Source organism: Ricinus communis, chromosome 7, assembly GCF_019578655.1.
Source record: "Ricinus communis isolate WT05 ecotype wild-type chromosome 7, ASM1957865v1, whole genome shotgun sequence".
In the NCBI taxonomy this organism is placed as follows: domain Eukaryota; kingdom Viridiplantae; phylum Streptophyta; class Magnoliopsida; order Malpighiales; family Euphorbiaceae; genus Ricinus; species Ricinus communis.
In genome coordinates, this window is record NC_063262.1 from 27,029,415 (window position 1) to 27,042,651 (window position 13,237).

The 13,237-nt window shown below is 31.0% G+C and overlaps 1 protein-coding gene across 1 annotated transcript; it reads right to left on the reverse strand.

The window, feature by feature from the left end:
- Positions 1-3,116: 3,116 nt before the first annotated feature.
- On the reverse strand, positions 3,117-12,125 carry LOC8276483 (homeobox protein knotted-1-like 6). The gene is made up of 5 exons (XM_002525357.4): positions 11,467-12,125; positions 10,891-11,016; positions 10,659-10,794; positions 4,744-4,982; positions 3,117-3,570 (listed from the first exon to the last, which is right to left on the reverse strand). The coding sequence occupies exons 1-5, from the start codon at positions 11,818-11,820 to the stop codon at positions 3,412-3,414; spliced, it is 1,014 nt and encodes a 337-aa protein (XP_002525403.2). The 5' UTR covers positions 11,821-12,125; the 3' UTR covers positions 3,117-3,411.
- Positions 12,126-13,237: the final 1,112 nt, after the last annotated feature.

Sequence of the window (13,237 nt, forward strand, 5' to 3'; positions counted from 1 at the left end):
ACCAACTTAAAATTCTTCTTCTTCGTCTAACAGCAAATAATGGATTTCTTAATGTATTTTTGTTATTGTATAAAGAAGAATTGCAACAAAACGCAGAAGAATAAAAGATCAACCTATCCCACTTTTCACTTTATTATATAACAACGTTCACTATATATCATTAGCATTTACAAACCCCATTTCCAATAACCTATTATCACCAAAACAATAGAAAGAAAAGTTTTGTTTAATATTTAATTTTAATAAATATTATTTCATTTTCTTTGAGGGATACTTACATATACCCTTAAGCTTACTTTACTTTGCACTTTTTTTTTTTTTTTTAACCTTAAAGATATGCACTTTTGTCTTTCATTTTATATATATTTATGCTAGATTAAACGATATAAAATTAGTTAATATATTGAAATATATATTTTAAATAATTTAAATAATTTATTAAAAAAATTAACAAATACATCTTAATATAAAAGATAAAAATAAATATCAAATATCAAAAATACATATAAAAAAATTTATTCTTGACAATCTTGAATCGTATCGACAGAGATTGTAATTCTACAAAAAAAACGCTTCATTCGGAGATAGTTCGTCATATATCAATTTTATGTATCTTTTGATGAATATGATTGTTTAAATATTGTATTGAATCTCTTCTTTCTTTTTACCACACTGTAAAAGAAAAATTTAATACTCCTGTAATGGAAGATCATAAAACTTTTACATAGAAAGAGAGTTTAATACTTTCATAATAGAGAACTATAAAACTTCTCAAAAAATACTAATATTTATTTATTAAAACAAATTAATATAAAAATTAAATAACTATTTTCGATATTGACGGTAAATTAAAAAAGGAAATTTGATAAAGAATAAAAAAAAGGAAAAAAAAAAGAGATTTTCAATGATTATTCATTAATGTGGGTTTACCTGTCAATTCATTACTCAAATCATTTCTATTAGGAACTAAAGTGTTCTATTTCCTACAAATTTTTGCTATATAAACCTAAACAACAAAAGTTACAAATAGATAAATGTCATATTAATGATAATTTGAGTTAGGAATAAAGATTACATATTCCTTAAAAAGTGAGAGACAAAAATACAAAATAACACAAATCTTAAGAATTTATAATTATTTTATTTTCTTTGTTAATTTAAATTATAGAATCCATTACTAAATGTTATTGTCTTACACTGTAGGTTAAAAGGATCAAATTTTATTTTATTATTTTAATCGCTTCTACTAATGTCAGATCAATTTGTAAGAAATAATTTTATATTAGTATATTAATAAAATTCTAAAATGTTAAAAGATTAAAAAAGAAGATTACAATATCTATTTTCTTATTATTTTTGAAATATAATAAATATACATTAAATATAAAAAATTTATTAAATTTTATTTTAAAAGTTTAAATTTTTAATCATACGGTGGCGTTAAAAGTACAATGGGAGGTGAGCTATCGAGTGGACTTTCGATTCCTTCCTTAAAAGACTAGCATAAAAATAAAGAGACATGTACAAATGTCTTTATTTATTTTCAAAGAAAGTATTGATTTGTTTTAAATTTATGTGTAATGGTGAAATATACTTAACCTAAATTTTTTGAATAAATATACTCAATTTAAACTTTAAAAGAAATAAAATAATATTAAATTTTTAGATTTTAATGAATTATAAAAATGTAAACTTTTTCTGACACTGTTTTGGGATTTATTTCACTGCATATCCTTCATCACCTTTCAATATTGTACTGAGTGCATATGAAAATAATTTTAATTTAATGTAAACTATACCTTTCATTTTAAATAAGAGTATTTAATAAATAAATAAAGATAATTTTTATATACATAAATTGGATTAATAAAATAAATAATATATTCTGAAAAGTATTTCCCTGTATTCGTACAAAACATCTTAATTTTTAGTTTTTATTTTTAAAGACTATTAATATACAATAATGTTTATATCAGTAAAGGGATTAATTCTTTTATTGCTCGTATATTTTTAAATGCTAAATGAAAAGAAACATATTTGATATTGACCGAATGAACTCAGTCAGCGCTAAATAAGTAAAAAACAAGAGAAATTAAAAATGGATAATCCACTGAGTTTCAAGACCGCTCGAGTCAGTAAATATTTAGATTATTTGAAAGTATGTAATGCATTATCAGCAACGAAGGTGTGTATCCCTATTTATAGACCTATTTGCACTGTATTTTTTAGCCCAATAAAAGGCCGAACAATAGTAAGTCCAGTCCAAAATTATGAGTCCGGCCCATAAATATTTATTAATTAGTGAATTAAATTAAAATAATTTTATTCTTATTCAGGTAGTTTGGCAGTTAATTAATGAATGAGCACCATCAAAGAGGGAGATTCAAATGGATTAAGCCATTTGAAGCTCTTTCCGCAGTAGTCAATAAAGTTTAGGCTCATGCACTTGCAAGTTGCAAGGAAGTACGGTGCTCATACTCACAAGGATTAGCGCAGTCCAGTTTTGGCTCGTGCACTTGCAAAAGAAGCATACTCACAGGGATTGATGCTGGCCTACTTCAAGCGATTTATTACTCTGCAGGTATGTTATGCGGCGATGGAACGGATACAAACAAGGAGACAACCAATTCACAAACTGAACAATTAACTTTATGATGCAAGAAAACAATATTATTTTAATTTTATAATTTGCAGTGATTTTATAAATTATTAAATAAATTATAGTTTAAAAGCGTTTGAAATTCATAATTATTTGAGAAGAAACTAAAGGCGTAATCAATTCAAAATGGGTTTGTGTAAAACACACGACTGATGACACATCCGAATTCAATTCACAGTCCAGACGTTTCTTGGAGAAGTGATGATGCCTTGTTGGAGCGGAGGTAGGCGTGCTTTCCTAAATTTCCAGAGTGCTTGACGTGGGTAAAAAAATGTTGATCCGACCGAGTCGTTTGACTCGCTTGGAATTCATGATTCAGCATACGCATGTAAATATCAAATTATACTTGTGACGATTGTTAGCTATTGGCAATGGTATTTTTCTTTTCAATTATGTAGATTCAGTCTAACTACAGCAAATACAAATTATTGCATCAAAGTACAGGATAAGCCGGTAATTTATACTTGTAAAATTCATCTTACATTAGAATATCTGCATTCATTATTCTTCATTTATACACAAGAATAATGAAACACCACCGGGGACAAGTAAATTATTCATCCCAAGCATTTCATTTTCAATGTCAGTCTCGTCAGATAATGGGAATATACACAATGCGAAATACAATTAATCTTTCCCCTTTTTACTTCTTTTTTCAGGGAACTAAAAATAAGCATTTCAATGCCAGTAAAGTTTGCATTGTTAAAAACACATGAAGAAGCTAACACAGGTTATCAGGATGCATACCAAACTCAGTCATCAGTATAGAACTGTCCAGAAATATTATCCACAACAGCAAATTGCATGTTTTCTGAGGGTTTCCAGTGACGCTTTCTTTGATTTATGAACCAATTGTTAATTTGCTTCTGATCTAGTCCGGTTGAGTCTGCGAGTGCTATCTTATCAGCTTCCTGGACAGTTCAAAATAAACCACCATGAAATTTTATGATTCGTTTTACAAGCACCACCACTTCACAAACTGAAATGTCTCCTTATGAATAAACTATTCGCAAGACATAGATTTAGTTGTATTCTAGAAAACTAAGCCAATCTCAATATGATTTAATTCCTTCCAAATTGGCTTTTTATTTTTAAGTTGGATAAAATTAAATTCTAGCAACTGAGAATTTACTAACATTTTTTTAATTGAAATCTATTAAGAAGTTTAATTCACTTATATTTTATGGTTCGTATATTAAATAGTAATTATAGAACTCAATCAAAAAGAAATAAATATTGTACTTAGAATAAGTTATAATAATAATAAAGTTTATAAAGAGAACGTAAAAAGAAAAACGAGTGAGAATTAAACAAGAAAAAGATAAAATCACATTAGATTTTCTGATATATTTATTTAGGCAAAGTACATATTTAAACACTTGAACTCTAGTCATTCTTCACTCTAATATTTTAACTTTTAATTTAACCTAATAAATATCCGAATTCTATTTTTATAACCTCTTAAAAATCTTCCAATTTCAATTTAACTTATCAGTAATCTAAACTTTATTTTTTGATATCAGTTAAACACTTATGACTGGTCCACATAGACGAATTGAATGAAATTTGTCAAAAAATGTTTAAATATAACAAAAACAATTTGAGATATCTATTAGGTTATAGGCGTTAAAAGAGACCAAATAGAAAAAATTCAAGTGAATAAATATGCATTTGATCTATTTGCTTACCTAGTTATAAATAATTCTCTAAACTTAAATTAGACAGATTTTAAATGAACTTCAAATAAATAAAATTTCATTTCAATTTATAAATAAATTTTGCTTCAATCAATAGCAATGTAAATAAAATTTAATTGAATATAAGTCCTTTAAAAAGAGTTTCCAAACAAGGTGTTTGTCAAATTTAAATTAGACATGCCCTGTGAAGCTAGGGTTGTGGGAGCATGTACAGTTTCGTATTTGTGTTATTCAAAAACAGTTCCGCGTTTTCTTTTCTATATTAAAACATCAAAGTAAGATTTTTCTTTAAAAAAAATAGCTCATCCTAATGGAATGGCAAGACTGTTGGCAATGTATTCAACAACATGCATGGTGCATAAACAGTCAAGAGTGGGGGATACGTACAGTTGGATAAGGCCATTTATAATGAACATTCCACCACTCAAGTAGGGTTTGCCTTGCTTCTTTTGGTAGCTTCCCTTTCTTTTTTTTCTTTGAAAATTCCAGCTTCAACGTACTAATATGACTTCCAAACCTGCGAAAAAGTCTGTCTTTAAGATCTCTGTCTTTACTGCTTGGCTGAGCTTCCTGTGCTTCTAATTCACCTCCACTTAATTCCTCGTCTGATGATGGTGCACCTTCATCTGCACCAAAAGGGTAAGCACACGAGCAAATCTCAATACATTACTGAATTGTATTTGTACATGAACGCAGCAAATAATTGGTGGAGACAATCAGAAACACATTTTAGACAAGAAATGCAACGTCCGAGTTGAAAAATCGAGAATTCATGTAATGTAGTTTCCCACAGCATGCACTAGTGTAATCGTTAACCCAAGAAAGAGATGTTGAAGACTAGGGCTTTTTTTGTGCATGTTAAGGAAAGGGACCCACATGGACCCTTTTGACGACCAGGGACGGGGATATTTGCTTTGACCAAAGGTAAAAGAGGAAGACGGTTTGCGCTCTCTCTCTATTTATGCAGTCCCCGTAGGCAGTCTGCGAACCGGTCATGTCTAGTTATGTCGTTTGTCAGAGACACTCGAGTCTCACAGTAGAAAAGATGGTACGGCCATCAAATCAAACTTTAAAGAGCAGAAACAGAAAATTTTAATTATTGTATTATTTAAAAATGTAGATAATGTAGCACGCCGACCACGATCCACAACCAACCATATCAAACGGAGCTTCCAGAGAGGAGAAAGAACGCCTTTTCTAGATTGCAAGTCCATAATGCAAGTCCGGCCCTTTTGGACCAATATGTAAAACAAGTGATAATCAAACCTATGTAGATGACAAAACTATCTCTTTAACCATATTCCTACCTCAGAATACCATTAGATTTTACCTCTTGAAAGGAGAAATAAAAACAACATAAACACTATCTTGAAACATGGAAAAATCCTTCAGCCAATGACCAAGATTCAGAATTTTTTTATTAATTCATTGAAGCACGACTAGAGATTTTGCAGTACTAAAGATGATTCTATAATAACCGCAATAGCACTGACCAAAACTCATATGAGTGAATATGTTGTTCATATTGCTGTATTTCATAGTTTCCAAGTCCACTATCGCCATAATTACCCAGCTTGTTAATTGGAAAATTTTAATAAATAACATTACTTCCCAGTATATCTCTTTGGCACCGAATAGATGACAGCGACTGTCTCGCGTAGAATGCAGATAATTCGCTGGCAAGAAAGCTGAGCCCTTAAATATTAAGTGGAGTGATGGAACGAAATAAATCTCTAGAATAAGCCAAGTAGCTAACCCACCCAAAAGGCCAAACAAAAAATTAATAAAAGAATGCCAATGGCACTGTTTTTGGGACCCGCTAGAAAACTCCAAGTTCCGAGCCAATGCAAAACTCATACACGTGTGGTGCCTATCAAAAAGCACAAAGACCCACAAAAGTCACAAGGCAACAAGTTAATGCCGATGGAAATGACAACCACTAAAACTAACACTAACACTAGCTGGAGCAGTAGCAGGTGAGCTCAGTAGTGCGTGGAAGAAAGACTAGAAAGAGATGGCATAAATTAACCATTCATCAGTTCTCTCTCTCTCTCAAATCTACATAGGTAAAAGGCTGGTGGGTTCACAGCGAAATCTACGGGAGTCCCATGTGAACTCCGGCCACCCGCTCTACCCGGGCAAAATGATTCATTATTTATTCATCATCCTAAAACCTACATTTGTATCTGATACTGTCTCCCTCCTAAACACATATAAACAACTCCTCCCTCTCTCTACTTCTTGTTTAACAACCCTATTCGCATGCACTTATATTACGCAAAAGATCATCAAGGTGGTATATTACGCAAAAGATCATCAAGGTGGTATAGACTGGTCCCGGGAAAAAAAAATGGCCATCATCCACTTGTGACGTGAACATAAATTCTCATGGCCATGGTGATTGAAAGATCAGAATTGTGATGGAAAAAAGAATCTATATAATAAATGGATGAAGAAGGCTTGCGTCTAAATTGAACAAAAATAGAATAGCAGTGGCTCTCCAAACACACATACAAGGCATCAAATTTGCATGAGATGAGCACGTCTCCTACTCCATTTGAGAATATTAACTTCCTAACGGCAAGAAATAAGTAGTTTCAAGTTAACTGCAGAATACTCTATAAGGTAGAACAATTGAAAACTCTAAAAAATTCCTATTGGAATTGTATAATACATTCAAGACTTCATCTAGCCAAAAGCAACCAATTCATGCCAGGCTGATAAATAAGCAAGAAAAGAGCTTCTCCCTCTGCTCCTAATTAGAAAATACCTCCTAGGATGATTGATTTTCTAAAGCATAATTTAGAAGGATTCTTTTTGCAAAACTATGTAGAAAGCGTTAAACACAAGCCAATTAACATCAAATATAGAAATAGTCCAGAATGAAACAATCAAAAGATAAGTCTAAGGCCAATAGTATTAACTGGCCTAATTAGGCCCCAAAAACAAAGGGAAAGAGATAAACTGTCTAATTAGAATGGCAGCTGGCATATACCATAACGCAATCCAAGCCACGTGAATGTATTGTATGCTTATATATTAAAATGATCGAGTGGGCATCTACTATGGTGGCATTTATGGAGAATCACTTTACTCATTTCTTTTTCTAGTAAGTTAAAAGAATCTTAGTTTAACAGAGGAAGATTGAGGAAAATCCACAACTGGTAAACGAGAAAATAAAGTACACAGAGAACTAAATAATATATGATAAGATTATTGCTCAAAAAGTAATTTGTACTTTCAAAGAAAAACAATGCCAATTGCCAACCAATAAAAACCAGATCAGATGTATCTATAGACACCATCATTAGCTGAATTCTATAAAAAAGAATTTAAACCATATCTTGTTTGATAACCGTCTTTTTAACTCTTAAGGCTGCAATAACATGCCAATTGCACGATCTCCACATACTCCACTCCTATGCGAATGGAAACAATAGCAGCTTTTCTTGGTGATAGATGCTTAAAAAAGGATTAATCCGTGCAACAATTGTAGATTTATCATTCAGATTAATAATGGAACTACTAAAGTAATCAACAAAGGAGATTTTGTTCTAGGTCTGCATCTACTTTGCAACGATTATCTAAATTGGTTAATAACTAGACAGCCTTGAAAGGGATTTATGAGATTTAAAGTAGCTATAAAGTTAACTGCATATCAGATAAGCAAAGCATGGGGATTGCTCATCATCAAGCTGACAAGCTGAACACAAGTCCTTTTTAAGTCTTTGCGACCCATGCCCACGTGATTTGTAAGATTCGCATGTGTAATGTTGACGAGGAAGAAGATAGATAAGGTAAAACCAATTACATAAAATACAATTTGTTTGAGCTCTAATAGAGTGTTATATCTATATTCTTAAAAAGTAATACAACTTCCAAGAAGATATAACCATGAGAGGCCGCAGCACTTCAGAGGCAGGAGTCAGTCGGCCCTTACATGCAAATTCTAAAGTATCCATATGATTTATTCATGCTCTATTGGAACTTGAAGCTATTTAAAGAAACCAACCATGCATCATTGCAAGCCATTACCATCCCACTGATATTAGTCAAACCCGTTTATTTTACAAGTAGGTTAAAAGATGCACCACGGTGCCTTGCATCAATCACTATCTGGTCTTTTAGACTTGAATACCAATAAAAGGTATACAATATATATGATCAAATTAAAAGAATTTCAAGCTAGTTATATAAAGTTTCGAGTTTGAGAATTTTGTTTTTCAAAATATGGTGGTTAATTTCTCATTTTATATAAAAAAAACTACCCTTCTCTTTGATCATATTTATTGTTTTATATATATGTGTATGTGTGTGTAAGCCTAATCGCTGAGAAATGAGCTAAATAATTATATAAATCTTTAAAACAAGCCATGGATGCTTAATAAAAAGCTTCAAGTTCTCTTTCTTGCTCTTTAGAATAAGATTGGAGCAAAACTTTGTATTCAAGATTTTTGGAAAAACAAAAAGAAATTCACGAATAACATGTTGCCTCACAACAGTCTTCTTTTATTCATGGGTTACAAAATCAATCGGATTATAATATAAGAAGTGAGAGTTCAACTTGGTAATAATTCTAATCACAAACAAGAGAACACTAAATTGGCCATATGTAAGGTGAATTACCGACATCTAGATTTATTCCATTCTACACTGCTCCATTTTGTGATTTCATACTCACTCTAATTAACCTATTGAAGAAATTATGCTCTCCTGAAATCCTCCTAAATATAGTGTTAAGGGTGTGGGTTATATGTATTCAAATTATGCTGGAGTAAGTGAGATTATGCATGTGCATAAAAGTTGTAGTTTAGTAACCGAATTACAACAAATTACACTAATGCAACCACAACAAAATTAGCTATCATTTGTGTAGTTTACTGGTTAAGAATGCGAACGAAGTTTCTTCAAGTTTAAGACTGTAATTTGAGGATAGTATTTATCCTACCAGGTAAAACTTTAAAATCATTTCCCATTTTTCATCTATTTGCAAATCATAGTTCAATATCGCAATTAGCAAACATATAAATAAGGTCGTTGTTTCTTTTCTTCTCTACTCGTGCGTAATGGATAAGGAAAGCAAGTCCAATTTAAACCCGCTTCTAATTTAGTTTGCATCTGTAAACGAATTGGTTTCAAAATGCGAGTGTTGTTAGTCATGACTTTAACTGATTTTATGTAATGTTATTTCCTCTCTATAATTACATCAGAAGGTTTAACAAACACCTGGAATAATAAGAATTGGCTTCTGAAATAAGGAAGAGGCTAGAACTTGAACTCATTGTAAATTTGCAATAGAAAGCAGCATTAGCCGGGTAATCAATCCACTTTTTGGTAATACACTATCAGATATCACTGTACTAAATCTATCAAACCACTATTTATTGCATCGGTTAACTGAACTCTGAGACGTCAAATTAGGAATCAGACTAAAACAAAAGTCTTTCTTTCAAGTCTCATTTTTATCTGACACAATCAAAAGGGAATTTTGTTTCTTAAACGGAAAAAGAAAGAAAAGAAGAGATAAAAGAGGAATTAAAAAGAAGAATACATGTAACCCAAAAAAAAAAAAGGGAAAAACAAGAATACGAAGCAAGGAAAAGTTAAGCGGGAAATGCAAGGAGATTGAATACATTGAACTGAAAAAGAAAAGGTTGAAACAACTGTTACAAAGTCCCATCACAGCAGAAATCTTGACCTTTTGAACAAGCTCTCTTTGTTTTACTAAAGAATGAAGAGAAATTAAACATAAGATCACAGACCCTATAGTGTCTTCACAAAGCATTTCCATTTATGTATTACTCCTACAGTAGCCATTCTTACACACAAGACACAAGAGTCTTTTTCCGTGTCTAGGGTTTTTGTTGTTTGTATGTGTTATTATTGCCTTATACCCAAGAGCTGTGGATTGTTCTTTAAACATTATTGGTTGGTGTTCTCGTCAATAAGCGGATTCTTGCAAGGAAAAAGAAACAAAAGTAGGGACTAGTAGTAGTAGTCTAGGACTACTAGGAAAGAAATTGCTGTCGCTCTAGCTTCATTATTCATGTGGGTTTTGTGCGTATCGCACCATATGATTAAAATCTACAACATTTTGGAGCCAGTATCAGCGATTGTAATGGAAGGCTTAAAGGATATTTATGTTTCCTAACTACTTTATATGCGTAAGTGGCACAGATGATGCAGAAGAAAGAAAATATAAAATGTATATCACAAAAATCAATGAATCCCAGCAAAGAAAATATTAAAAAAAAAAATAATAAATCCAAAAATTCTACGACAGAGACAGATGAGAGACTAACCAGAGAGAGTTGAAACGGAAGCACCAGTGCAAAGATTTCGAAGTTGCATTTCAATCTTGTTCAAGAAAGTCGTTGCTTCGTCAAAAGGCTTTTCAAGATCAGATTTATACTTGAGCAACACATCACAGTAAGTTTCCTTCACCGAAAGACAAAAGACTGTTCAGCTTCTATACCAAGAACCATAAAGAAAATCTAAAAAAGCCTAAAAATCGATTATGAGAGAAAGGAACACCATGAACTCATCGAGCTCGGGATCAGCTCCAACGCACGTAGAGGCAGCACCACCGTCTCCTTTGTACATATCATTCTCTCTCCGGATTTCATCTAATAATCCCGCTATCTCCGGTGGCGCTCCTACCTAAAAGTCACACACACGGCCTTAATAAGCAAACTATACTTTTCATCAAGCAAAAAGAAAGAAGAAATTACTCTTCAAAACAAGGTGAGTTCCTAATGCGAGAAAATTGATTTCAGAAACTTGGAAAACAGTTTTTCATGGAATCCGATTTTCGAAATCAAGTAACAACCGATGAGAAAAAAAAGAAAATCGGCGGCTTTAAAAGCTTAAGAGTAAAGAGCCTATATAACTGTAGTCCCTCTCTACATATCTCTCTATTTAGGTTAGATTTAAGAGAAAACTAAAAAGTGATGCAAAATTTTCCTCTTGTAGCTTCCATGTACTAGTTAGTACTGACACACAAAAACACCATAATTGAAAAGAAAGAAAAGAAACAGGAAATACCTGCTAAAATAGAAACTGAAGCATTATAATTGTGGTTTTTGAGTTATATGTAATTATTATATTCACCTTCTGGCAATCGATGTAAGCGTGAAGCAAGCGAGGATAAGAAGGATGAGAAGCGATTTTAGCTTTGATCAAAGTAGACATACTGTCTTCATCCAGTCCGCGCGGGATTTCAGGAGGAGCTATTGAAGCAGTGGTTTCCGAAATTGCAGAAGCAGCAGCAGAGAGTAAGTCGTCCGATACGAGAAGTGGATTAATCCGATTTTGGAAAGCATCGGAAGTTATGAAACTACTCATCATCTGATGATGATGATAGTCAGAAGGAAACATCAGATTCTCCGGTGACATCATCAACGCTGCCGTTTTGTCTGAGTAATCCGTTGTTGTTGACGAGTGTAGACCGTACATTCCATCCATAATATTATACAGGTCACTGCTTTTCTTCTTCTTTTTTCTACAATTATCAAAACAAAGTAACCAGTGACTCGATGATATGTATTTAATTATTTACTGGAAGTAAAGAGGTTAAATCAATTGTTTCTTTTCAGAAAAAAAAAAAAAAAAGAAGAAGAAGAAGAAGAAGAAAGACTAGTTAGTGGTGAGAAGTGCTGGAATTGGAGTAGCAGAGAGGAAGTAGAAGAGGCATTATGGTGTGTGATCTTTTGGCAAACAAGCAAAGCACAGATGTTTATGCTTTGAGGAGGAGTGAGAAACTCCCTCTATTTCTTTTAATTTTTATTTAATTTTACAATTTAGATTCTTAGTGTAGTATTTTCTTTTCCTCCTTCACTATTTTTAGTCTTGTGTGTATGTGTTATTTTGTAAAAGAAAACTATAATTTTACGATTATACTATTTTTTTTCTCATTCAGGTTCAATGAGCAGTGGATTACAAGTTAATGTATATATAGTTTAATTAGTTGATCCTTGACTAGTGAAAATATGCAACTTTTAAGGACATAAAATAATTTAATTTTGGATTTTAAATATTGTCAATAAATTTTATTGTTAAAGAGGGAATTTATTGTTTCTTATCTTATAAACGACATGCATTAACTAAATCATTAAATAGCCATTTCTTTTTAATTTAGGCTCTTATTTTATATTTCTAACTAAACTATTTTTAGTATAAAATAACAATCACACAAGTCAAATGAATTTAATAATAAATATTTTATATTATGAAATAAAAATTAGTACAAAAGTTAATAATAAAATAGAAATTGTTATAATATATTTACAGTACACTTATAGGCTTATCCTAGTAGTAAGTCTATATATCAATTTGATTAAGGTTTTAAATTTAAATTTTTTTTATTTATAATTAAAAATATATTGACTATTAATTTGCCTTTTTCTAAAAGAGAATAACTTAATATACTATTTAAAATGAGTTATGAATTTCTATAGAATTAATTGAAATTATAATCAGTATTATTTTTTTTCAAAAATAAAAATAAGAGTTGATTACAGAGAGAACTTATATGAACTAAAATAATATAAAAGGATTTTAGTATATTTTATAGTTTTTTTATTATATAACGCAAGTATGTGAGAACAAAATATATAATTAAATTATATGTGATTATAAACGGACTGAATCGAATAAGATAGCAAACTATAATAAACAAATGGAATCTAAGATTATTTTAAAAATTAAACTTTAGAATAAAAAATTTACTAAATAATTCAAAAAAAATGTTATTTCGACTTATTGGATTGAACTGAATTTTTTTGCATAAAACCGAACAAATGTAAATTGAATGTTTACCAAACTTAAACTGAATTAATATATGAAAAGGAAAAGAAATTATACCAAACAAAATCGGTTGGGT

Excerpts from the sequence above, each read along its gene's own strand:
- LOC8276483 (XM_002525357.4), bottom strand. The coding sequence starts at position 11,820 with ATGGATGGAATGTACGGTCTACACTCGTCAACAACAACGGATTACTCA. Across the intron at positions 10,795-10,890 it reads CCGAGCTCGATGAGTTCATG|GAAACTTACTGTGATGTGTT; the intron begins GTGTTCCTTTCT and ends CTTTCGGTGAAG. Across the intron at positions 4,983-10,658 it reads TTCCGTTTCAACTCTCTCTG|ATGAAGGTGCACCATCATCA; the intron begins GTTAGTCTCTCA and ends CTTTTGGTGCAG.